The following is a 27,916-nucleotide window of genomic DNA, read 5'->3' as shown; positions in this document are numbered from 1 at the left end:
ACCTCACTGTCACAATGTTTTTTTATCAATAGAAAATATAATTATTTTTCCAATACAATATCACCAAAAGAAAGCCTTGTTTTCCTCCAATCTATGCATTCCTTCATAGTGACAGAGATATTGTGGAATCAATAGGCCCAGAGCAGAAACGCATACATTGCTCCAGAAGACGTAGACGGCTGAAGTGGTTCAATGGACCAACATGGAGATGCAAAGGATTATGGTCCGTGATTGTGGGTTGGATGATTAGACCTTTCACCCGCTTTTCCTTTGGATTTGATTGGGCGATGGGCTTTATTGTCAATATCTTCTTCCTGATTGGTTGGAAGGTGAGGCCTGTGCCCGCCGCCGGTCCCGGGGCCCTTGCTGTGCTGGTGGTGGTCACCGGATTTATCATCTTCCTTGCTTGTTAGTTTATCTTTTCCCAGCGCTTCCGTCTTCTCCTCTGTGCGATTTTTAGGGGAAACTTCATTCTGCTGGGAGAGACAAGAGAAGCGGAAAATGCCGTCAAATATGGCGCCAAGCTATAAATAATATATATAAAATGGGTTTCAGTGGCCAATGCTAAAGATATTGATAACGTTTTTCCCACTTTAAATTATTTAAAATTCTAACGTAAAGCGGTAATTAAACCAAAAATGTATTATATTGCATCTAATTCTTTTTTTCCCACAATGAATATTTATTAAAAGTAAAAGTATTACATTATATATGGTAATATATTACATTGTATATATTGTGTATACAAACACAAACAATAACACCGTATATAAGCACAAGATAATCGTGATAGTGATGATTAGAGTACATAAATTAAGTTTTGATTGTAAATAAAAATAAAAAATAAAAATATTAAGGTAAGAAAAAACGTATCAATCTGGGGTAAAATACATAACTAAAATCCACATGAAATCCAATATCATTGCAGCGAATTCTTATATGTGATAGCGGCATTTGTTTTCATTTTTAGGCTTTCTTTATTATTTATTTATTTAACCACCTCAGCTCCAGTTTTACCCCCTTTATGACCGGGGCATTTTTTTGCTGTTCAGCACGGCGCTACTTTAGCTGTTAATTGCACATTAATAAAACATTTATATTCTTTTTTTTTCATATAAATAGAGCTTTCTTTTGGTGGGATTTGGTCACCACTGGGGTTTTGTGCTTTTTTAAATATAAACGAAAAAAAATTTGAAAAGAAAATATATATATTTTTTTTTACTTTCTGCTATAAAACATATCCAATAAAATACAAAAAAAAAAATTCTTCATACTGTATATTTTGCCAAAAATGAATTCTGCTCCAAAAAAATCCCAATAAGTGTATATTGATAGGTTTGTGTGAAGGTTATAGCGTCTACAAACTATGATATACTGTACTGTATATACCAATATCTGTCCCTGGATTTCAGCGTTCTAATTAAAGTGTAAGTACATACCGGCACTCTTCCTACTTCAAATGCTGCCCCTCCTCCCATTACACCAGCGACTATGTAGCAGCGATATTGCTGCAGCTTCAGATTCCCTTTCTCACCTTCATTGGCGACTTGTAGCTGGATCCCGAGTTTCCTCCACACCCAACCACAATAGAGCTACATATGACTGGTGCACCGGGCTCCTTACCGGCTGCATTGGAGGTCATGCATAGGGACTGATGCAGCAATCTTATTACTCCAAATGCTGTAAAAGGAAAATTGCCCAGAGCTCCACATTTCTGGAAGGGCTGCAATGTAACCCTTCCCTGATTTGTATCTCAGCAATAGAAACATTGGATGCTGCAAAATCCCTTGTGTCCCGTGACCATAATGGATAACAGAGGGCAAAGGATGGTGCAAAGTCTTGCACGCCTGACGCGTTTCACTCAGGGATGGGCTTAATAGTAGAGGTGACCTCTACCAAAAAAACAGCCGACTTACTGCAGCTTCTAATGCACATGGTGAGAAGCTCACAGTGTGCAGTGAAATCAGAGTAAGGCATTTCAGTCCAGGGGAGGAGCCGATACACCTGTGCAAGACTGAAGGGGAGGAGCCGGTACATCTGTGCAAGACTGAAGAGAGAGGAGCCGGTACACCTGTGCAAGACTGAAGGGGAGGAGTCGCTACACCTGTGGAAGACTGAAGAAGAAGAGGAGCCAATACACTTGTGCAAGACTGAAGGGGGAGGTGTCGGTACACCTATGCAAGACTGAAGGGGAGGAGCCGGTACACTAGTGCAAGACTGAAGGGGAGGAGCCAGTACACCTGTGAAAGACTGAAGGGGAGGAGCCAGTACACCTGTGCAAGACTGAAGGGGAGGAGCCGCTACACCTGTGCAAGACTGAAGGGGGAGGACCCGGTACACTTGTGCAAGACTGAAGGGGAGGAGCCGGTACACCTGTGCAAGACTGAAGGGGAGGAGCCGGTACACTTGTGCAAGACTGAAGGGGGAGGAACCGGTATACCTGTGAAAATGCTGGTTTTTTTATGCAGTAGTAGCATTTTGTTTGAACATATTTCCAGTGATTGGTTGGCTGATATCATCCTCTGAAAAGCAATGATTTGCCCCACAGAGGGAGCGGCACGTTAGCGGTTACCTTGGCGTTCCAGGTGACATTGGTGTAGAAGCTGCAGTTCTGGCAATAGTCTTCATAGTAAGTGGTGTTAATGGCCGCCTCTACGAAAGGGAAGTGGAGATAACTGTAAGGCAGCCGGATATGAAAGGTGAGGCGTCCACATCTGGGGACAGAAGAGAAGAAATACATTTCTGGAACAAGACATGAGGAGGGATAAAGATCAAAGGGTGGAAGACCATGGGGTCTAGTTTAAAAAAAAATTGCTGGACGAATGCTGAGCCAATGACATTTGCTGAGCCATCGCAAAATTAAACCATATTTTACTTACTATGCTGATTTCCTAGGATTATCAGCTCCATCTAGTGGTCATAATGTGGTATTATCTTGATTGAGGTATTTTAGAAAAAAAAATGCATTATGGCCACTAGATGGAGCTGATCATCCTAGGAATTCAACCAATTAAAGAAGATCTATCATTATACTCTTCTTTATTCTTTACTGTTCTGTCCCCTATGGGACGAAATACATGTAGTAGCTTGTCTCACATTGCTAGCTTTTTGAGCACTTCCCATAGACAAGCAGTGGCCACAGTCTCTGATCATCTCCTGAATTATGTCTGCAGTCTCTGATCATCTCCTGAATTATGTCTGCAGTCTCTGATCATCTCCTGAATTATGTCTGCAGTCTCTGATCATCTCCTGTACTATGTCTGCAGTCTCTGATCATCTCCTGTACTATGTCTGCAGTCTCTGATCATCTCCTGTACTATGTCTGCAGTCTCTGATCATCTCCTGTACTATGTCTGCAGTCTCTGATCATCTCCTGTACTATGTCTGCAGTCTCTGATCATCTCCTGTACTATGTCTGCAGTCTCTGATCATCTCCTGTATTATGTCTGCAGTCTCTGATCATCTCCTGTACTATGTCTGCAGTCTCTGATCGTCTCCTGTACTATGTCTGCAGTCTCTGATCATCTCCTGTACTATGTCTGCAGTCTCTGATCATCTCCTGTATTATGTCCGCAGTCTCTGATCATCTCCTGTATTATGTCTGCAGTCTCTGATCATCTCCTGTATTATGTCCGCAGTCTCTGATCATATCCTGTGGCTCTGTGTATACCATGGCTGTGTGTCTTGCAGTCACCATTCACCTGTCGTAGATGAGGAAGTCGTCCTTATTTCCATTCAGAACCTCCCACACATCCTCCTGATTGGGTAGTTGCTCGTATACGGGGACCCCCGCTGGCGCCTGAGCTGCCAGTTTGGGGTACAGAAGCCGGGAGAGGGAGCTCTGGTCATTGACAATGATGTAGGTGATGTTGATCAGCCCCAGATTGGTCAGCTTGTCACGGAGCGGGCCCATGCTGAAAGAGACATTTAAATTGTTACAAATAGTCTTCTCATCTGCTATGATCAATGTTTGCAAATTCACGTTCTCTGATTGGATGAGGTGGAGAGGCACGGCAGTGACATCACAATCTCCATCTCATCCAATCAGAGAATGCCTTTCCATAAATTGAGAAACAGTAACTTTAAACTGATGACCTGTAAATGCTTTAAAAGCGTCTGTTATGGACAATGTCGGGTTCTGTAGCCTCTCTTTTTTTTTCTCCAATACTTTATTTTTGCAAGAAAAACATACGGCAAATGCAGAGTCCATACAATAGTGTAGGATTCTAAAAACTTAAAGAACAACAAGGAAAGGTCCAGTTCACATAAATCGGTACCCTCGTAATCTCATCAATTAAATAATGTTGCAGACTGAGAACGGCCAAATCTGAGGAGTCTCCGTATCCCGCATGTCAAATTTTCCACAGTAGAGACCATGTAATAAGGACTTCTAGGGAATTAGGGAAGACCCATAGAGGGTCCTAGCAGAAAATAGAAAGGAGAGGAAAACAAACACAACAAAAGAAAGAGAAAAAAAAAAAAAGGGTGGGGGAAGGGGGGGTGTAACGATATCACGTACGGGACATGGAAAGCTGTAGCTAGCCGCCATGTTGTGTGGAAGTAGCCATGACAGTTTGGCTAACCATGAAACATTACAGAGAAATCTGAACTCCCTCCTCCCTTGTCTTAGGAATACAAAGTTTTTTAAGTTCAACAGAAAAGGTTATCTCAACAGAGAAAACAGAACCAGGTTAGGTCAGTAGAAAAACAGCTTGTTGAAAGGGCGGAGGGTTCAGGCCTGTCGTAAAACTGTCACCCTCTCCATTCAGAGACCCAACAGGCCCCGGTTGTAAAATGTCTGAATACACCTCAGTGGGATAAGTATGAAATTTCAGCATGTTTCATAACTTCGGACTTAGTAATAGCACAGCCATAATATGGACATATTTAGTTTCCTCAGATAATATGGAACGTTTCAAGTCCAGACACCCCTATGTCAGGTCATATGGGAAACCCCTGGGACCACTTATTCCTCCTAAGCAGACTATACTTAATAGACATGGCATGTTTAGACTTGTTTTGAAGGAAATCTCACGCTGAATAATAATATGGATATTTGGAGTCTGTAAACACTATAGATGCAGATATATGAATATGTATTACAAAATCTACCTGGGACGTGGTCATGAGTGTAGACACCTCCCAGCAACCAACCCCTAAACAAGATGACCAGATGATTGGTCACTGGTCGCTGTCAACACCCCCTTTGATTTGACAGAAAAGAGGAGATGCCAAGACAATGGGCAGTTCTCCTTTTACCATCCAAGAAGAAACATCTGCCAAGTCGAGAACCGATTACCTAGCTCATCGATCGAACTCTGATCAACCCTCGGACATTAATTGCAAGTATTCTTTCTTCCCAATTCTACCTTATTGCTTTGTGGCTGTATATTGTCTTTATCTTTTTGAAACATCAACAACAACATTTTTCTATAAATGTTTTATTTGCATCAAGTTTTCATAATAAACCCTTATGTTGAAAAGTGTTAACCTCGTCTCTAAAGCTCTTAATGCAAGCTATAAACGAACCTGCCTCTTGAAGGGCGCTACTGTTGTAGAGTAAGACTCTGAGCAGACCTGTCTGTGGTGGCAGTGTGTGTGGTAGACGCTTATTCTAAAATTATAATTGGTATTGCTAAAATTACGAGTCTCTCCTGGCTCGGTCTTTTAAACGGGGGGTGGTGGCAGTTAAAGGGTTAATTGTGTAATTAGCTGAGTGACAATCACTCTCAGGCTGCTCGCACCTAGATTGTGGTCCCGCAAGCCGGAAAATCTTTGTGCTGGGCGCAGCTGAGAGTGGCATTGTTACGTAAGTGACAGCGTGGTGTGAGGTTGGCCGGTCCTTCGTTGCAAGTTAGCGAGGAGGGCAGGGATCTGACACCCGCGTTCGTCACAGGGGGCAGGTGAGGAGGAGGGTAGGGCAGGGATTAGGGTAAAGTTCCATCCGCCCGAACCTCATCCAGGCCAGAGGCTTCGCCATGTACGCTGGTATTTAGCAAGGGTTCATAAGACTAGTCCCGCATATTCCTCAGAGTATACAAATTTGTGCCAATAAAACCATCTTCTAGAAAATTTCTCCTTTAGGCCCTTTTCTGTGGCTACCAAATCTTCCATCGCATGAATGTCAGCGACCTTTTTCAGCCAGACGGCAATCGACGGAGGCTGTGTCTGCTTCCAGTACAGCGGAATGCAACCCTTCGCGGCTGTGATCAAGAGGGGCAGAATGGACCTCCTATATGCTCTACTTGGTATATTGTGGTGGTGCAAGAGGAAAAAAGCGGGATCTTTTGGTATGGTTCTATCAGTGAATTTTTGGACAATACGATGTACTTCATTCCAGTAGGGCTCCAAAAGCCGACAGGACCAGAAGATGTGGAGCAGAGAGCCAACCTCCTCCCCACATCTCCAGCATAGGTTCAAGCAATGGGGAAACATTCTATGGATCTTTGCCGGGCTACGATACCACCGGGTCAGAACCTTGAAACCCACCTCCTGGTGTTTGGCACAGATCGATATCTTGTAAGAGAACAGGAAGAGTCTATCTACCTGTTTCTCTGTTAGCTCCAGCCCCAGTTCTTTTTCCCAACTGGCGATATATGAAAGCTTGTGGCCCGCTGGTGGCGTTATCAGCAGTTGATAGGTTAGAGAAACCGCATGGGGAAGTGGGGACTGGTCTAGGCAGAGCAGTTCGAAAGTGGTCAGTTGTCTCTGAAACGACTCCGGAGGGGGAAGGGATCTAAGGAAGTGAGCCAGCTGTACTTTTTGCCAAAATGACAATCCCGCCAGATCTGCGTCAGCCATAATTTGTTGTTTAGTCATCCATTGGCCAGTGACAACAAAGTGTCGGGCTTGTGAACATACCATTATTTTCAGGTCTTGGAATTTGGGATATCGGAGTCCAGGAGTAAAAGCTGGATTTCCCACTATGGGCGTGAGCGGTGACGGTAAGGGCGCTACCGAAAAGTCTCGGAAAGCTTTCTGGCTGATCTTCCTGGTCTCCCCTATCGTGGGGTGATCCATTACCCGCTGGGGTAAATATGACTGGCACCATGGTAGAGATTCAAGTGGTATTCCCTACAAAATCTGCTTCACCTTAACCTACTGCTTGAGTTCACCGTGGCAACACCAGTCTAGAACCCGCGTCAGGTGACATGCCGTATGGTAGAAATTGGCATCTAGCAGGGCCATGCCACCCCTGAGCTTCGGTAGTCTATGGGTAGATTGTGCCAGACGGGGAGGTTTTTGTGACCATAGGAAGGTGACCAGAGTTCGGTTCACCATCCTAAGAAAAGATCTCGGGATCCGGATGGGGATCGCTTGAAAATGATACAGCAGACGAGGCATCACGTTTATTTTCACAATGTTGAAGGGCCCGAACCATCAGAACATACCGTTCTGCCAGGAATGTAGGTCTTATTTAAGTGCCGTCAGAAGAGAGGAAAAGTTCAGTGAGAAAGTCCACTCGCAGCAGTGTCGATGTGGAGGTAGGCATAGACACATTCAGTGCCTCTGACTTCTGATAGTTGACTCAGAAAAAAGACAACGCTTCATAAGTCTTCAGCTCTGAAAGTAAGTTTGGGATAGAGATCAGAGGGTTGGACAGGAAGAAGAGGAGGTCATCTGCAAATACTGCAATCTTTGGAGAAAGAGTGCTATCCAGATGGAGACCAGAGATGTCTGGATTGTTTTGTACGGTTCTCAGGAACAGCTCAAGGGTCAAGATGAAAATCAGGGGGGACAGGGGGCAACCCTGACGTGTGCCATTGGTTATCTCAAATGATTGTGAGAGGTGCCCATTCACCTTCACTCTGGCCGAGGGGCATGAGTACATGGCCTGAATCCAGTGCATCATCCTCTGCCCCAGGCCGAGGAAGTGTAGGGTCTCAACCAAAAAGGTAAAATCCACCTTGTCAAATGCCTTTTCGGCATCGGTTGAGAGAAGTATCAGGGGGATTTTACGCTTCTGTGCAGCGTATATCAGGTTGAGCGCTTTGGTCGTGTTGTCCCTAGCTTCTCTCGTTGGGACAAACCCCACTTGATCTGAGTGGATCAGTTGGGAAACACGCCCAATCAGGAGCATGGAAAGTATTTTGGTGAATATCTTCAGATCCACATTAAGTAAAGATATTGGTCGATAGTTTTGGCATTGTAGGGGATCCTTGCCCTCCTTCGGGATCACGGGTATATGAGCCCGGAGGGTGTCCTTCGGTGGGGTTCTGTAGCCTTTCATCGCTTCAAGAGCGTGCGCAATTCTAAGGGTGGGCATGTCTGGTATCTACTTACTCCATGCAACCTCAACCTTTGTGTTTTATCACAATATTGGGCATTATATTGTGCATGCACTAAGATAAGTTTGAGCGATTTTTGGGTTTCTTTTTGTAGTGAAAACATAAATTGAACAATAGCACAAGTATCAAAATATTTCATGGAAAAATCCCACTGTGCCAAAACTATACCAAAAGGTGGGATAAAAAGAAAAGTTTTATTTAAAAAAAAAATTACAATTTTATTAGTACATTTAAAATAAGCCACATTAAAATCATGTATTATCAGCTACCATCCAGTCAAAAGGAGTACATGTATAACTAAATATGTGAAAGAAGACAGATGGATCAACGTGTTTCGCTTGGAAAAAGAGCTTCTTCAGGATCCACTTTCTTGTCTTCAGTATAACAGATGGTAGCCAAAAATTGTTTGCTGGACAACAACGGTAATCTGCGTGTACAAGTTATTCAAATTCATACAAAACAGAACAGAATTTAAATCTCAGGAGCCTATAAGCAGAGGATTCTAAAGCGCCCCCCCACACCAAAGAAAAAAAAAACAGCACTAATCAACACAGTCACCTCAAAGCATCAATTCCGTCTGCAAGTTAAAATTCTCCCCAAACACAAACGCAAAAATTCTCAATTTTCACAGTTCAAATTCCCCTCCCAGCACATATTTTTGCCTCACAAATCACCCCTCCTAGCACACATCCTCTTTCCTTCCGAATCCTAGCTTAATTTTTCCCCAAAAATCCCCCCTCCTAGTGTAAACCCTCCCCCCAAATCCCCCCACCTAGCATAAATCCTCCCCCAAGTCCCCACTCCTAACTTCAATCCCCCCCCAAGTCCCCACTCCTAGTACAAATCCCCCTCCCAGTATAAATCTTTCCCCCAAGTCCCCACTTCTAGCTTCACCTTCCCCACAACCCTACAGGACAAATCCCCTTCCTAGTACAACCCCCCCCCCCAATGACCCTCCTAGTACAAATCCCCCCCCCCCAAATCATCCTTCTAGTACAAATCCCCCCCCCAAATCCCCCTCCTAGTACAAACCCCCCCAATCCCCCTCCTAGTACAAATCTCTCCCTCCCCCCCCCCAATCCCCCTCCTAGAAAGAATCCCCTCAAATTCCCCTCCTACTACAAATCTCCCCACCCAACCCCCCTCCAATACAAATTCCCCCTCCCAGGGCAAATCAACCCCCCCCCCAATTCCCCCTCCTAGCACAAATCCCCTCAAATTCCCAATCCTATCTCCATAACTTCCCCCTCCTAAATCCCCCTGCCAGTGCAAATCACCCCCCCCCCCAAATTCCCCCTCCTAGTACAAATCTCCCCCCCCCCCCAAAAAAAATTACCCTCCTAGCACAAATCTCCTCAAATTCCCTCTCCTAGCACAAATCTCCCCCCAACCCCCCTCCAAGTACAAATTCCCCCCTCCTGATAAACCACCCCCATCCCCCCCCCCCAGCACAATCCCCTCAAATTCCCACTCTTAGCACAAATCTCCCTCCTATCTCCATAACTTCCCCCTCCTAAATTCCCCTCCCAGTGCAAATCAACCCCCCCCCCCCCCAATCCACCCTCCTGGCACAGATCCCCCCAAACCCATCCTCTTAGCACAACCCCCTCCAAATTACCTTTCCCAGCACAAATCCCTACCACCCCCCCTCCCCTGCTCCTCTTATGAGAGAGTGACTTACTTTGCAGCCTGTACAAGGCAGAAGCCACAACTGGCCTGTAGGAGAGCAACCACAGTGACCTGTCCGTACGAGAGTAGCATGGGCACTTCACTCCCGATAGTCCATCGGGGAGCCGGCTTACAGATTGTCGTCTGACTATCTTCTGAGGAAACCAAACCTGAGAGACCCAGAAGGGTGATGAGAAAAAGAGACGATCCCTCCATCTCTGCAAAAAGAAAATGGGCTTCGGTCACCACAAAGAGAACATTGTCATTAGTCCTTCAGAGCATCAGAGGGGTTCCCACCATCCCTGTGCTGAGATCTCGGGTCTGTACACCCGCTGTGCCCATTATGAGGGGTTCTCACCATCCCTGTGCTGAGTTCTCTGGTCTGTACACCCGCTGTGCCCATTATGAGGGGTTCCCACCATCCCTGTGCTGAGTTCCCAGGTCTGTACACCCGCTGTGCCCATTATGAGGGGTTCCCACCATCCCTGTGCTGAGTTCCCGGGTCTGTACACCCGCTGTGCCCATTATGAGGAGTTCTCACCATCCCTGTGCTGAGTTCCCGGGTCTGTACACCCGCTGTGCCCATTATGAGGGGTGCCCACCATCCCTGTGCTGAGTTCCCGGGTCTGTACACCCGCTGTGCCCATTATGAGGAGTTCTCACCATCCCTGTGCTGAGTTCCCGGGTCTGTACACCCGCTGTGCCCATTATGAGGGGTGCCCACCATCCCTGTGCTGAGTTCCCGGGTCTGTACGCCCGCTGTGCCCATTATGAGGGGTTCTCACCATCCCTGTGCTGAGTTCCCAGGTCTGTACACCCGCTGTGCCCATTATGAGGGGTTCTCACCATCCCTGTGCTGAGTTCCCGGGTCTGACACCCGCTGTGCCCATTATGAGGGGTTCCCACCATCCCTGTGCTGAGTTCCCGGGTCTGTACACCCGCTGTGCCCATTATGAGGGGTTCCCATCATCCCTGTGCTGAGTTCCCGGGTCTGTACACCCGCTGTGCCCATTATGAGGGGTTCTCACCATCCCTGTGCTGAGTTCCCGGGTCTGTACGCCCGCTGTGCCCATTATGAGGGGTTCCCACCATCCCTGTGCTGAGTTTCCGGGTCTGTACACCCGCTGTGCCCATTATGAGGGGTTCCCACCATCCCTGTGCTGAGTTCCCGGGTCTGTACACCCGCTGTGCCCATTATGAGGGGTTAATTTTGTTTATTGAAAATCTTACAAACAACAACTTCTATACAATAAAACCATAATAAATAAATAAAACATATTTACAAAATAATTGAATATGATAATACAAAACAAGAACATAATAAATGGTACAAACCAAATTGCGCACAACACAATCCCTACAGGAGAGCCAGACTAAGGAACATCACCGTCACCATGCATGTAGCCTTTTATCAAAAATATATTTCATCTTGAAAATCTAGGGGAGTGAATCAAGAATAGAAAGAAAAGCCGCACACCCCGAGATCAACAGGCAGCAGCTACAGAGTCCTGATATTCCTCCACGCCCTTATCCAGACCTCCTGCTGCCACCTGCCTTTCTCAAGACCCCGAATCTTCCCAACCTCACCCAGAATGTCCTGCACCACCACTTCCACAGGGAGAATTTTACTCCGTAAGGATACCTGACACTGTGCACTCCACGTGAAATAACGGACTACTAGACTAACTAAAAAAAGTGTTTCCAAATCATAATCCCGATGAGTCTGGAATGCCCCATACACCCACTCTGTATAACTCATATGGGGGAGGAAGGGTATACTCAGAGCCCTCCCCACCCTCTTGTACACCTCTATATTAAAAGGGCATTGAAGTAGAAAGTGATCCATGGACTCCACCACTCCTCCACACTCCACTCTCAGGCAGCCCCGATCACTCATGGAAAGAAACTTCAAGTTGCCCTTCACATATAGTTTTCCATGAAAGGAAAGCCAAGCCTGATCCCTAAACTTCATTGGGATTCTCTCCAAATTAATCAATCGCAAAACCACCCCCAAAACCAGGCTTGGGCAATCCCTCAAGGCCAGTGGCTCGCAAAAAGCAGAGCTCATGATCCGCTTCTCAAGAAGTTTCCTTGGAAGAGATCTGACTTCTCCTGCTGTTACTTGCCACTGCCGAAGCATTTTCAAACACGGGGCAACATAAGCCGGGAGCTGCTCATGCTTGACCATCAGGCTTTTCACTGGCCCACAACTCTCCCAGTCTCGCAGAAAGGGCCTAAACCAGGACTGGAAAATACCAACCCACCCAGGCGGTCTCTCTGCCAACATGTTACCAAGATTGTACTTCACAAACATCAGAGAGAAAAAGACTACAGGGTTGACCATCCCTAGACCACCCTCCCGCCTAGGAAGGTAAGTCACATTCCTTTTGACAAGGTTTATTCTGTTCCTCCATAACAGCTGGAAGAAAAAACTATAGATCCTGGTATAGAGAGAAACTGGCAAAATGCAAACAAAACTGACATACAGAAAAATCGGAATCAGGTAAGTCTTGATCAGATCAACCTTTTCCCTCAAGGAAAGCTGCCAACCTTTCCAGCTTGCCACCTTGACATCGACATTCTCCAGCCTGTTCACCCAATTTGCATGACCATAGTCACCTGGGCCGAATTCAATGCCTAGAACTCAAATTTTTTGTTGGGGCTCCGGGAAGTCATCCGGGAGAACAAAGCTCTCACCTTCCAAGCCCATCCAGAAAGCTTCACACTTGTCCTGGTTGACCTTTGAACCTGATGCCTCTGCATACTGCCCTATCACTGAGACCACTTCCTGCGCCTCCGCAGTTCCAGAGATAAAAACAGAAACATCATCAGCATAGGCCACTACTTTCAAAGGAGGCTCACCAGCGATGCCCAAAGGTACCCCACACAAAGGTCCACTCTCTAGCCTTCTAATGAAGGGGTCGATTGCAAACACATATAGCAGAGGACTCAATGGACACCCCTGACGCACACCCGAGCCGACCGCAAAGGTCTGCCCGACCCAACCATTAACCAGAGGAAAGCTTTCAGCCCCTTTGTACAAAATCTTGAGCCAATCAATGAACCCCCCTCCAGGCCATATTTGTCAAGAAGGAGCCACAAGTACTCATGATTAACCCGATCAAAGGCCTTAGCCTGATCCAATGTCAGCAAAAATTTACCCCAACCAGCAGCCCTACAACGCTCCAAGGCCTCCCGGACAGCTAACACTGCTGAGAAAGTGCTTCTACCTTGGACCGAACAGTGCTGGTGGCGGGATAACAAACTGCCTGCAACTGGTGATAATCGCCAGAAGAAAATCTTTGCCAGTATTTTCCTATCGACATTAAGAAGGCTAATGGGGCGCCAATTCCCAATCATCGAAGGATCTTTACCCTTTGACAGAAGGATCACTGCAGATTGCCTCATGGAGGGAGGGAGAGAACCCTCATTCAAACAGCCATTAAAAACCTCCGCAAGGTAGGGAGCCAGGATCGTCTTAAAACATTTATAGAACTCGGCTGTCAGACCATCTGGCCCTGGCGTTTTCTTGATGGCTAGTTTATCAATAGCCTGGATTACCTCATCTGCAGTGATTTCATCTGTCAAATTCATCAAAGGAACATTACTTTCCAGTCCTGGTGTAGAGTCCAAAAAACCCAACATCCTTGTCCGATCAAGGTTCCTTCCTCCCAGGAGATCGGCATAGTATGACCTGACAACCTTCAGGATCCCTGACCTAGATTTCGTCAGAGAGCCGTACTGTCCCTCAGGCCATTGACCGTCTTAACTGCTATGCTCTGTTTACAGTTCTGGTAAGGGTCAGGCGAATGGTATTTCCCGTAATCCCTCTCCTGAACCAAAGAGGCATGCCAGTCATATTGATGCCTCCTAAGGAGGAGCTTCACCTCAGAGATCGCCCCAGAATCTCCTCCATTCGAAACAAGGCGGTCAAGTTTCCTCCGCAAACGCTGTTGATTTATTAACAAGATAAATCAATTGAAAGATAAGATACGTTTCTACTCTATAGTCTGATAGTCTGTAATAGTCTGATAATCTGAAAAGTCTCTGAGCCCCCTTAGCTTGCTCCTTGCCTATGAGATACCGCTGGACATCAAATAAGCTGTACGTAATTCCATCTCGATATAAAAAATTAATTGTTATATCAACCCTGTGATGAATACTCTGCAAACCCTCAATGTTAATATTTTGAAAAATGTTATGTCTTTTATATTCAGTTCTTTTAATATTTGTTAATATTGGTGTATAATTCTGTTGTACTTTTAGGTTACTGCAATATCTCTTTTGTATTCGTGCTACTTTGAGGCCCTGGCGAAGTGGGGTTTCCCGCAAAACACGTAGGCCACACTCTTTTCATTGCACCAGGATCAGCACGTCCTGCGCCCATTTAACAGTAACTGTATCTGCATAACTGTAATACATTTTTAACTAATAGATGTTGAATAAAGTTTAAATACATTTCTTTTAAATCTGTGGTATACATCTTTATTCAAACCCTACACAGGTACACACGAAGTCCCACCCTATCTTACCTCAACACTTGATTTTATATGGCAACATTAATGGTTGCCACTTTCAACAGAGTGGGAACTGCCATCAGGGTAAATGAGGCAGCTGTTTCTTAAGCAATGGGACGTCAGGCTGGGTAGCAGGCATTGGGATGTCAGGTTGGGTAGCAGGCACAGGGATGTCAGGCTGGGTAGCAGGCACTGAGACGTCAGGCTGGGTAGCAGGCACTGAGACGTTAGGGCTGGGTAGCAAGCACTGGGACGTTAGGGCTGGGTAGCAGGCACTGGGACGTCAGGCTGGGTAGCAGGCACTGGGACGTCAGGCTGGGTAGCAGGCACTGGGACGTCAGGCTGGGTAGCAGGCACTGGGACGTCAGGCTGGGTAGCAGGCACTGGGATGTCAGGCTGGGTAGTGGGCACTGGGACGTCAGGCTGGGTAGTGGGCACTGGGACGTCAGGCTGGGTAGCAGGCACTGGGACATCAGGCTGGGTAGCAGGCACTGGGACGTCAGGCTGGGTAGTGGGCACTGGGACGTCAGGCTGGGTAGCAGGCACTGGGACGTCAGGCTGGGTAGCAGGCACTGGGACATCAGGCTGGGTAGCAGGCACTGGGACGCCAGGCTGGGTAGCAGGCACTGGGACGCCAGGCTGGGTAGTAGGCACTGGGACGTCAGGCTGGGTAGCAGGCACTGGGACGTCAGGCTGGGTAGCAGGCACTGGGACGCCAGGCTGGGTAGCAGGCACTGGGACGCCAGGCTGGGTAGCAGGCACTGGGTTAGGTGGGTCATCAGAATTAGGTGGGTCATCAGGTTCAACTGGCGTGAAGGCAGACTGGGCAGGTTGGTCGGTGTGGAGGCAGACTGGGTTACTGGCAGGATTGTGTGGGTAGGAAAGAACTTTCGTTTCCTTCTTAGTTTAGCCACTGTAGCTTTGTAGGTAACTGCAGGGCTATAAGGAAAGGATGTAACTGGGCAAAAGGAAGACCAGGGAACAGTGGCTGGAGGAGGGTTTTGTGGGATTGTTACCGGTGGACGATTAGAGGCAGGTGGATTGAAAGCAGGATAGGTGCAGTGAGTAGAGACTGGGTAATAGTACTTGGTGGGAAGCTGTGTATACTGGGCTGTAGCTGAGGTTGCCATGGGCGACGGGGAGATAGATTCTTGGGAAGGCAGGTAACTAATGGCAGGGCTGGATTGTTGTGGCTTGGCTAAATACAGGAGGAGAACTGACCATGCCTGTAGTACAGGTTGAACAAAAGTTGGATCACATACAGCCTGTTCAATCAGAGATTGTACTGAACAAATGCAATCAGATAACACCTGCTGGGAACAAGAGGAATAATGTTCATCGAAAAAAGCTGGATCATCCTCTAACAACCATACCAGGGATTCAACTTGGCCACCATTGAAGGGAGGGGAGAAGTCATCACTTCCTTCGGGAATACATCACAGGGCCGGCTTTGCACATAACTGGATCAAAGGCTGAACATCTTCAAATAACATATGACCCTGATCCACTAGGAAATGAGCTGATCGGATCCTTTCCAGCAGCTGGTCACTGGTCCAATTTTTTAAAGTCTGGTGACAATATTCACCATCCTCTGCCGCCAGCAGAGAATAATAGACAATTTCCTTAAAATCCATCTTTAGCGAGCCCAGCAACCATGATGATTCCTCAATGCAGCCACGTCTGGTCAGGGAGGTCTTGGTGTACTGTCGGAGAATTAGTAGACCAGACTGTGTGGACTGCACAGAGAGAACCAGAAATGCATGTAAGATGAATAATAATGATATTTATTAAGATAGGTGATAAATAAGTAAATATAAACAGTGCACAACCAACCAAACAAACCCCACAAACAACAAATAATATATACAGCAGAGGGGCAATACCAGAATGTCAGACGTAAGCCAGGCCAGGGTCATACACAGCAAATAAGCAGGTGAACAAGGGATATTCCGGAAATATAAATGTTAGCCAGGCCAACGTCATACACGGGGAGATCAGTAGATGAGGGACAGGGAACCAACAGGACAGGGAGGGGATGGATCGGGCTGTAGGGTATGGTAAAGGTAACAGGAACGCAGGTGGAACTGGGTCAGATTCAGGATCAGGTAACAGGCAAGCAAGGTCAGGTTACAAGGAGAGAGATACCAAGGCAATGAGAGTACTCATCAGACGGGTATTTATGGGACTGCCAGTAATTGTCCTCATGTAACACCTGAGCGCAGGAAGTGTTGTCTGCTCAACACTGCCAGGATCCATCTGCTGGTGGACGCCAGTACTGCGGCCCAACGATGACAACACCAGAAGGGAAAAGCTCCCCTGACAGTTGCAAACTGCCAGGAGACACCTGCTGGTGGACCTCAGTACTGCACGCCAAATGATAGATCTTACCAGCGAACGGACCCTTTCCTGACAGATCATTACTGGCTGGCAACCCTTCTTGAGCCATGTTACAAGGGTAAGGTTGCAGAACTCATCCTGCCTTCACAAAGGGAGCAGAGAATGAAACATCTTCAGGAAGCCATGAAGAAAGGTTTGTGCAATGCGTTTCCAGACCCTGGGAGGTTACAATTTCCTGGTGCTGGACAACGTGTTGCTGAGGCTTCATTCACTCAGAGGAAGAACGGTGGAGAAGGTGGCCGGCTGACCGATGCCTTTAGACAATTTTTCAGTCCTCAGTGCCAAGGTCTGATCGGTTCAAGCAACCATCGCTAGCGTCTGAATTACATGGTGCAGGAATATCTAGTGCAAGAGCAGATTTGGAGACCTTTCCAACAGAACATCCACTGGGTTACTGGATCTTGAGGATGGATCACTGGCCAGAACTTGCTCAAAATGCAATTGAGCTACTGGCCTATCCTGCATCCAGCATTCTTTCTGACACACATTCAGTGCTGCTGGAGGGTTTGTAACGGATCATAGAGTGCGCCTGTCCACGGACTCCGTTGATAGGCTCACATTCATAAAAATGAATCAGTCTTGGATCAGCAGCAGCTATCAAGCACCTGATGCTGATGTAACCGGTTGATTTTTCCATGGATGTGGGATCCCTTGAAGACTGCCTATGCTGAGTGACTATCCTATTCCTCCTCAATCTTGATGATGCTAGCTTCCAACAATATTTTTGGTTTAGGGCACCACCACCACTGCCTAAGGCCCAATTTTTCTGCCCCTGTTTAAGAGGGGCATGTAATTACGATTTTTCACAGCAGGGCCGTACCTGTGGCCAACAAGAGTATCTGTGAGGGGTTATGCTGTGTACACACAAGCGAAATTTACGTCAGAAAAAACTTGGATGGTTTTTCAGACGGAATTCCGCTCAAGCTTGCCTTGCATACACACGGTCACACAAAAGTTCTCTGAACTTTCAACCGTCAAGAACGCGGTGACGTGCAACAATACGACGAGCCGAGAAAATTAAGTTCAATGCTTCGAGCATGTGTCGAATTGTTTCCAAGCATGCATGATTTTTTTACGCGTCCGAATTACATACAGGCGAATGCATTTTCGGATAGGAACTTTTTCCGCCCGAAAAATAGAGAACCTGCTCCCAATCTTTTGCTGGCTGGAATTCTGCCAGCAACAGTCCGATGGAGCGCACACACGGTCGGAATTTCTAAACAAAAGCTCACATCTGACTTTTGCTGGCAGAATTTCTGATTGTGTGTACGCGGCATTACAGTGTTGCGGCACCACCACCACCACCTAAGGCCCAATTTTTCTGCCCCTGTTTAACAGGGGCATGTAATTACAATTTTTGATATTATTATTATTATACAGGATTTATATAGTGCCAACAGTTTGCGCAGCGCTTTACAACATCGGGAAGACTGTTCAATTACAATACAAATACAGGAGGGATCAGAGGGTCCTGCTCATCAGAGCTTACAATCTAGAAGGGAGGGTCAAGTGGAACAAAGGGGAGTAGCTGTGGGGGGTGATCAGATGGACAAAATTAAAATACGGTTGTTAGGTGGGGGTAGGGTAGGCTTCTCTGAAGAGGAGGGTTTTCAGGGATCGGCTAAAAGCTAATAGAGTAGGAGATAAGTGGACAGATTGGGGTGGGGAGTTCCATAGGCTTGGAGAGGCTCTGGAAAAGTCCTGGAGACAAGCATAGGAGGAGGTGATGAGGGAGCTAGAGAGCAGGAGGTCCTGGGAGGAACGGAGAGGGCGATTAGGTTGGTATTTTGAGACGAGGTCAGTGATGTAGCTGGGGGCAGAGTTGTGGATGGCTTTGTAGGTAGTTGTTAGTATTTTGAATTGAATTGGTTGGGTGAGCGGAAGCCAGTGGAGGGATTGGCAGAGAGGAGTAGCAGAGACAGAGCGATTGGTAAGGTGGATGAGTTTGGCAGCAGCATTCATGATGGGTTGAAGGGGGGATAGAGTATGCAGAGGTATAATATAATATTTAACAGCAGGGCCCGTTCCTGCACCCACCAAGAGTAACTGTGAGGGGTTACAGTGTTGTGGCACCACCACCAAAGGCCCAATTTTTCTGCCTCTGTTTAACACGGACATGTAATTACAATTTTTGAAATAATATTTAACAGCAGGGCCTGTTTTATTTTTATTGATTGACTTTAAGCATTATTAAAATCACTGCTCCTGAAAAAACGTCCGTTTTTAAAACTTTTTTTTGGATTGATCCATGTCCCCTGGGGCAGGCCCCGGGTCCCCAAACACTTTTTATGGCAATAACTTGCATATAAGCCTTTAAAATGAGCACTTTTGATTTTTCATGTTTGTGTTCCATAGACTTTAATGGGGTTCGCACAAATTTTTTGCATGTTCCGCTGCGAACCGAACCGGGGGGGTGTTTGGCTCATCCTCAATAGTGATATAGGCCTATACGAGGCCCGGTCTACTGGGTCCTTACCAGGTTTTAGTATCAACACTATGTTGGACCTAGACATAGAGGGCAGTAGAACGTTTTGTTCTTTAGCTGCATTGAACACCCTTAGCAATCGGGGTAGCAATAGTTCTGAGTATTGCTTATAGATTTAAATGGGGAGACCATCTCCTCCCCGCCAGTGGCAGCTGGTGCTCAAATATTTCGGGGGGGGGGGGCGCAAACAAACTGAAAAAATGTTGAAAAAAAACCCATCAATTGCAGCCACTGTGCCATGAAACGCAGCCACTGTGCCATGAAACGCAGCCACTGTGCCCATCAAACACAGTCACTGTGCCCATCAAACGCAGCCACTGTGCTATCAAACGCAGCCACTGTGCCCATCAAATGCAGCGACTGTACCCATCAAAGGCAGCCACTGTGCCATCAAACGCAGCCACTGTGCCCATCAAATGCAGCCACTGTGCCCAAACGCAGCCACTGTGCCCATCAATTGCAGCCACTGTGCCCATCAAACGCAGCCACTGTGCCCATCAAACGCAGCCACTCTGCCATCAAACGCAGCCACTGTGCCCATCAATTGCAGCCACTGTGCCATCAAACGCAGCAACTGTGCCAAACGCTGCCACTGTGCCCATCAAAAGCTGCCACTGTGCCATCAAATGCAGCCACTGTGCCATCAAATGCAGCTACTGTGCCAAGCGCTTCCACTGTGCCCATCAAATGCTGCCAGTGTGCCCATCATATGCTGCCAGTGTGCACATGAAATGCTGCCAGTGTGCCCAACTGCCCATCATATGCTGCCAGTGTGTCCAAATGCTGCCAGTATGCCCAACTGCCCATCAAATGCTGCCAGTGTGCCCAACTGCCCATCATATACTGCCAGTGTGCCCATTAAATGCTGCCAGTGTGCCCCCCGCCTGCTCGCCGTCTGCCCGGCACTTACCCTGTGTCTGTGGGGCAGCGCGTGGAATGCCTCCTGATAAGCATCCAATAGCGGTGCCTGTCTTTTGAGCCAATCAGGTGACAGGTAACAGCCCGAGCACCTGATTGGCGGAGAGGCAGTTTAATGTTAGGAAAGAGAATAGTCATTCCCTTTCCTAACACAGCTGAGTGGACTGCGAGCGCCAAGCATGGCGCTGGCAGTTCACCTATTTTGCAGCCTTAGAGCCTTACTTACCAGCTCCGCTCAGGGCCGTGCGTTCCACTGAGCTTCTGACGTCACTTCCGGTTTCCCTCTAGCACAGGGAAACTGTAAGTAACGTCTTAACTCCAACAACAAAGCACGGAGAATCGAGTTCCCTACACTGAGACTCAGTGAGACATGGAAATGTTATCCCAGATAAGTAATTTGTCAATTCCTCTTGATCATACTCCGAGTCGGGGAGATATAATTCCTCCTAGAATTCCGCCAGTGCCTGTAGTATCAGATCCGGGGAGTGGACAAGGCGCCCTCTGTCGTTTTTTATTGCACCAATGACCGGGGATCTCTGTTCTGAGTTGGCAATTCTAGCAAGGTGGCGGCCCATTGTCTCTCCCTCCTCAAAGATGGCTGTTTTTAAGAAGAACCTCTTTTTTTCCCGCAGATGAGGCCAGCAAGTGCTCATATGCAGATTGAGCCGACTGCCAGGCCTCCCTGGCGGAATCAGTAGGGTCCTTCACATATTGCAGCTCTAGTGATTGTACTTGTGATTCCAATTCAGCTCTCAGTCCCTCAGAATGCTTTTTCAATTTAGTAACCTCTGCAATAAGAAGGCCCCTGAGGTACACCTTAAATGCCTCCAATTCAATAAGGATAGAGTCCGGATGATGTTGGACAGTAAAAATCTCCCTGATGCTCCTCTCCAGTTCCTCAGGAGAGGTAAATAACTTGAGCCAGAAGGTGTTAAACTTCTAAGGGGCTTTAGGTAATGCGGACAGTGGCACTTCAGTGAGGCATACCGCCATATTGGAGTGGTCTGAAACGCATCTGGGTTTATAAGAAATTTTTTGAAACCAAGGGGAGCATAGCTGAGTTGCCCACCACCAAATCAATCCTCGACAGGGATCCATGAGGCTTTGAAAAGCAGGAGAATTGTTTCCATGTCTCCACAGATCTATCCTTCCTACTTCCTGCTGTATTCTTGCCAGGGGGGTCTCCCTTTGCAAAGCAAGCACCCCCAGGCATGGATGTTTATCAAGTCTAGGGTTCAGCCAACAATTGAAATCCCCTATCAGCATTAGTGGGAGGTCCGGCTTTCCCTCCAGGAATTCTATGAAAAGCCGGAGTACCCAAGCATCAAACGGGGGGGGGGGGGGGGGTGTATGTATACACAGGCCAATATACATTCCAAGAGCCCAATGCGGCAAAAACACATACCTTCCGTCAGGGCCTAACTAGCGGCATATTCCTGGTAATCCAGGGACCTGTGTGTCACAACCAGCGGCGTCCGCGGGGGGGGGGGGGTCAGGGGGGGGGCGCTCGCCCCGAGTGGGTCCCCAAAAGCCCCGGGTCTCAGGCATGCACGGTTCTATTATTAGCCCGAGCCCGAGACCCGCCTAAGAGTGGGGACCGATCTGACCGGAGCACGGCCGAGTGACATAGCAGGTCCCGCCTTCTGGAGCCTGCAGCGCCTATGATGGACGATCCCACTGCTCCAATATGGGGACCGCGGGACATGTGAGGTCCATCATAGGCACTGCAGGCTCCAGAGAGCGGGAATTACAATGCGCCTGTGCCACTAACCTTGCTAGAAGGCATAAATTGGGATAAAATATTAGGAACAAAGAATACGGAGGAGAGATGGGTTTGCTTTAAGAGCATATTAAATAAGGGCATTAGCCAATGTATCCCATTGGGTAATAAATTTAAAAGAGCGAACAAAAGTCCTGGATGGCTTAACTCCAATGTAAAAATGCATATAAAAGCAAAAGAGAAGGCCTTCAAAAAATACAAGGTTGAGGGATCATCATCAGCATTCAGACTTTATAAAGAATGCAATAAGAAATGTAAGGGTGCAATTAGGACTGCTAAGATAGAACATGAAAGACACATAGCGGAGGAGAGCAAAAAGAATCCCAAGAAATTCTTTAAGTATGTAAACAGTAAAAAAGGGAGGACAGACCATATTGGCCCCATAAAGAATGAGGAAGGACATCTGGTTACAAAGGATGGGGAGATGGCAGAGGTATTGAATTTATTCTTCTCCTCAGTCTTCACGAGTGAATCGGGGGGCTTCAGTAATCAAAACTGCAGTGTTTATCCTCAGGACACAACACAGGAAGCACCTCCATGGTTAACAGAGGACGGAATTAACATTAGACTTGAGAAACTTAACATTAATAAATCACCGGGACCAGATGGCTTGCACCCGAGGGTACTTAGGGAACTCAGTCAAGTGATTGCCAGACCATTGCTCCTAATTTTTACAGACAGTCTACTGACTGGAATGGTACCAGCTGATTGGAGAAAAGCCAATGTAGCACCAATATTTAAAAAGGGCCCAAAATACATCCCTGGGAATTACAGACCAGTTAGCCTAGCATCAATAGTATGTAAACTCTTGGAGGGGATGATAAGGGACTATATACAAGATTTTAGTAATAAGAATGATATCATTAGCAGTAATCAGCATGGATTCATGAAGAATTGTTCTTGCCAAACCAATCTATTAACCTTCTATGAGGAGGTGAGTTGCCATCTAGATAAAGGAAGGCCCGTAGACGTGGAGTATCTGGATTTTGCAAAAGCATTTGACACAGTTCCCCATAAACGTTTACTGTACAAAATAAGGTGCGTTGGCATGGACCATAGGGTGAGTACATGGATTGAAAACTGGCTACAAGGGCATGTTCAGAGGGTGGTGATAAATGGGGAGTACTCAGAATGGTCAGGGGTGGGTAGTGGGGTCCCCCAGGGTTCTGTGCTGGGACCAATCCTATTTAATTTGTTCATAAACGACCTGGAGGATGGGATAAACAGTTCAATCTCTGTATTTGCAGACGATACTAAGCTAAGCAGGGCAATAACTTCTCCACAGGATGTGGAAATCTTGCAAAAAGATCTGAACAAATGAATAGGGGAGGGGCAACTACATGGCAAATGAGGTTCAATGTAGAAAAATGTAAAATAATGCATTTGGGTGGCAAACATCTGAATGCAATCTATACACTGGGGGGAGAACCTCTGGGGGAATCTAGGATGGAAAAGGACTTGGGGGTCCTAGTAGATGATAGGCTCAGCAATGACATGCAATGCCAAGCTGCTGCTAATAAAGCAAACAGAATATTGGCATTAAAAAGGGGATCAACTCCAGAGAAAAAACAATAATTCTCCCGCTCTACAAGACTCTGGTCCGGCCGCACCTGGAGTATGCTGTCCAGTTCTGGGCACCAGTCCTCAGGAAGGATGTACTGGAAATGGAGCGAGTACAAAGAAGGGCAACAAAGCTAATAAAAGGTCTGGAGGATCTTAGTTATGAGGAAAGGTTGTGAGCTCTGAACTTATTCTCTCTGGAGAAGAGACGCTTGAGAGGGGATATGATTTCAATATACAAATACCGGACTGGTGACCCCACAATATATAAATACCGGACTGGTGACCCCACAATATAGAAATACCGGACTGGTGACCCCACAATATACAAATACCGGACTGGTGACCCCACAATATACAAATACCGGACTGGTGACCCCACAATATATAAATACCGGACTGGTGACCCCACAATATATAAATACCGGACTGGTGACCCCACAATCGGGATAAAACTTTTTCGCAGAAGGGAGTTTAACAAGACTCGTGGCCACTCATTACAATTAGAAGAAAAGAGGTGTAACCTTAAACTACATAGAGGGTTCTTTACTGTAAGAGCGGCAAAGATGTGGGATTCCCTTCCACAGGCGGTGGTCTCAGCGGGGGGCATCGATAGCTTCAAGAAACTATTAGATAATCACCTGAATGACCACAACATACAGGGATATACAATGTAATACTAACATATAATCACACACATAGGTTGGACTTGATGGACTTGTGTCTTTTTTCAACCTCACCTACTATGTAACTATGTAACTGTCAGAAGATCCCCACTCGGTGGTCAGGTGGGCGGCTCTCCTCTCGTGTGTCATGGCTCTGGCTGTCTGGAGTGCCTGCTGTCTATTCTGCGGGCGCGCCGCACACTAGAGCTGAGCTGCAGGAGACAGGTCACGTCACCTGAAGTCAGGTAGGTCATTGTATCATGTCAGTGTGGTTTAGGTAGGTCAGTGTATATTAGGTAGGTGAGTGTAATGGTCAGTGTATGTCAGGTAGGTGAGTGTAATGGTTAGTGTGGGTCAGTGTATGTCAGGTAGGTGAGTGTAATGGTTAGTGTGGGTCAGTGTATGTCAGGTAGGTGAGTGTAATGGTCAGTGTATGTCAGGTAGGTGAGTGTAATGGTCAGTGTGGGTCAGTGTGCATCAGGTAGGTAAAACACACCCCCCGCCCCCGCTGCCTGCCATTCTAAGGGCATAGTTAGTGTCTGAGTAGGGCCTGTGAACTTCACAGTGAAGCAATAATCAGCAAGGACATAGTAGAAAATGTAGTAGCAACATAATAAAACAGCAGTTTGGCTAAAGGAGGGGACAGTAGTAGTCAGTCTATCATACATAAATACTTTGGACTGTAGGGTAATCTCCAGTTTGGAAAGCAACACGGCACAACGGTGCCAACAGGCGTAATTGCACTGGCATTGAGATATCGACCTTCCAGGTATATAGCAGTTGAGCCAGAAAAATCAGTTATAGACACAAGAAAAACAAACAGTCCAGAGCCACCAACCAGGCAGGTCTAAAACCACTAACGTAACCTAATAGTAGGCGGACGGATTGTTGTCTCGTTGCAAGAAGTAACAAATAGTATAGTCACAGTTGAGTTCCTGGCACTTGTAAAAATATAATGACCCCGGCAAAAAAACAGAAAGGGAAGAAAAACAATAGAGAGGTGCCCTATTGGACAGAAGGTGGTCATGTCCTACTGATTTTACCACCAAAAGAAGCTGCTGGATCAGTCCCCATCTACTGCAGCTCGGCGGTGGCCCAGGGCCTGTTCGTTGTAGTCTAGCCACGCAGACGCTTCTCTAGCTGAATCAAAGAACTGAACATGGCCCTTCGGCAATAACACGTAATTTAGCTGGGTAGAGCATGGCATAAGGTAACTGCAAGGACCGTAGACGTCTCTTCACATCCCCAAATTTAGCTTGGTTTCTCTGCACCTCAGCGGAGAAGTCTGGGTAGAATGATACTCTGACTCTGTTGTACTGAATATTGGCACGCTCCCGGGCACAGCGCAGTATTGCCTCTCTATCTCGGTAGTGAAGAAGACGGGCTAACATTGATCGGGGGGGAGCTCTCTGAGGGGGTGGTCAGGGACTCGATGGGCCCTTTCCACTGTAAAAAATGGTGAGAACTCCTCCCTGCCAAAGATGTCTATGAACCAATTCTCCACAAAAGTAGTAGGATCTTTACCCTTTGTTTTCTCCGGGAGCCCAATAATACGGATATTATTTCTACGTAAGCGGTTTTCTGTATCTTCTGCTCTGTTAGAGGTTTCTTGGGCCATACGGTGAGCTTTGCGGTCCTCACTTGCTATCGGTGGCAGCTTGTCCTCAATATAGCTTACTCTGCTCTCCACTGCTGTGGCTCTTTCCCGGACTTTCTGAAGATCTTGTCTTAGCAGTGACACCTCCTCACAAAGGCCCCCAAGCTGATCTTTCATGGTGTTTACCGAGGCTGTGTACATACGGACAGCCCGCAGGATCTCTGCGGGTTCCTCCAGTTCATCTGGTATATCCTCTGGAGGGGGGGAGAAGAGTAGCTGGGGGTGCTGTCTGTGTCCTCTCCTCATTCAGCCTGTGTATTGCGGCCTGTCCCCTCATCACCATCTCCATCTTCTCCCAAATTCTAACAAAACATGAATATGTTCTTCCTATACTTCTCCTTGATTGATACATTGTATAGATTCTCATTGGGTCCATCGCCGTCTATAGACAAGTATCTGTTTTCTATATTAGTTTGTTTCTCTGGTGATCGAATTTCTATTGTTAGCTGTATTTGAGAAACGATTGCTGTTTTATTTTTCCATTATCGTATCTTCTTAACTCAAATGTATTGAAATCATAATGTTTGATAAATACTTTAAACATTTGAGATAATTGTAACAAATGGCAAAATCTAGATGTGAATAATAGAAAAAAAAAAAAAAACCAAAGGTAAAAAGTCTCAGTGAGCTGTGTACAATATTGTGACGTACATGCGCATAGTTTATAGGGGTGCAGGAAATGCACACTAATACTCTGAATAAAGATCTTCAATATTTCTATATAATTCTGAATACATGTATATGAGATGAGGAGATTTCCCCGATGAAAGCTCGGTGGGCGGGGTATTGGTTTAGCGCGTCGCATTCGCATTTCATTGCTTCCCAAGTTGTTACCATTCATTTTACAGCAATGGAGGTCAAATCTCTTGGTATTGGCGACCTCAAGTGAGATCACCGGAGAGCCACATATAATAATTAGTAAATGTAAGATCAGAGACTGTGGACATAAGACAGGAGATGATCAGAGACTGCAGACATAGTAAAGGAGATGATCAGAGACTGCAGACATAATACAGGACATGATCAGAGACTGCAGACATAATACAGGAGATGATCAGAGACTGCAGACATAGTACAGGAGATGATCAGAGACTGCAGACATAATACAGGAGATGATCAGAGACTGCAGACATAATACAGGAGATGATCAGAGACTGCAGACATAGTACAGGAGATGATCAGAGACTGCAGACATAGTACAGGAGATGATCAGAGACTGCAGACATAGTACAGGAGATGATCAGAGACTGCAGACATAGTACAGGAGATGATCAGAGACTGCAGACATAGTACAGTAGATGATCAGAGACTGCAGACATGGTACAGGAGATGATCAGAGACTGCAGACATCAGGAGATGATCAGAGACTGCAGACATAGTACAGGAGATGATCAGAGACTGCAGACATAATACAGGAGATGATCAGAGACTGCAGGCATAGTACAGGAGATGATCAGAGACTGCAGACATAGTACAGGAGATGATCAGAGACTGCAGACATAGTACAGTAGATGATCAGAGACTGCAGACATGGTACAGGAGATGATCAGAGACTGCAGACATCAGGAGATGATCAGAGACTGCAGACATAGTACAGGAGATGATCAGAGACTGCATACATAATACAGGAGATGATCAGAGACTGCAGACATAGTACAGGAGATGATCAGAGACTGCGGACATAATACAGGAGATGGTCAGAGACTGCGGACATAATACAGGAGATGATCAGAGACTGCGGACATAATACAGGAGATGATCAGAGACTGCGGACATAGTACACATAGGATTTCTTGCACCTTCTCTATGTCCTCAGACTTACCCCGATGATTTATCTCGGCTCTATGAGGGTCGGTGGGTGTTGAAGGTGAATGAGAATCCGATGTGACGTTCCCTCCGGAGTGTCTTTGTACCTCCGGCTGCCCTCCCTCCCCCCACTCACCCTCCTGTGGTCCTCCCTCCAGCACATCCTCTGTACAAG

General features: G+C 46.7%; 1 protein-coding gene across 2 annotated transcripts; it reads right to left on the bottom strand.

Moving 5' to 3' along the window:
* Positions 1-3: 3 nt before the first annotated feature.
* LOC141103924 (selenoprotein Pb-like) lies at positions 4-27,916 on the bottom strand. 2 transcript variants are annotated; one of them, XM_073594002.1, is made up of 5 exons: positions 27,758-27,916; positions 9,970-10,174; positions 3,702-3,914; positions 2,573-2,714; positions 4-476 (listed from the first exon to the last, which is right to left on the bottom strand). In XM_073594002.1, the coding sequence occupies exons 2-5, from the start codon at positions 10,170-10,172 to the stop codon at positions 219-221; spliced, it is 816 nt and encodes a 271-aa protein (XP_073450103.1). In that variant the 5' UTR covers positions 10,173-10,174; positions 27,758-27,916; the 3' UTR covers positions 4-218. The 2 variants fall into 2 exon arrangements, with proteins under 2 accessions (XP_073450103.1, XP_073450104.1); XM_073594003.1 differs by having other exon boundaries at positions 4-473.

Source organism: Aquarana catesbeiana, linkage group LG07 (assembly GCF_042186555.1).
Source record: "Aquarana catesbeiana isolate 2022-GZ linkage group LG07, ASM4218655v1, whole genome shotgun sequence".
Taxonomy (NCBI): domain Eukaryota; kingdom Metazoa; phylum Chordata; class Amphibia; order Anura; family Ranidae; genus Aquarana; species Aquarana catesbeiana.
Note: the sequence above shows the minus strand (reverse complement) of the source record. Positions and strands in the feature narration are given on the sequence as shown.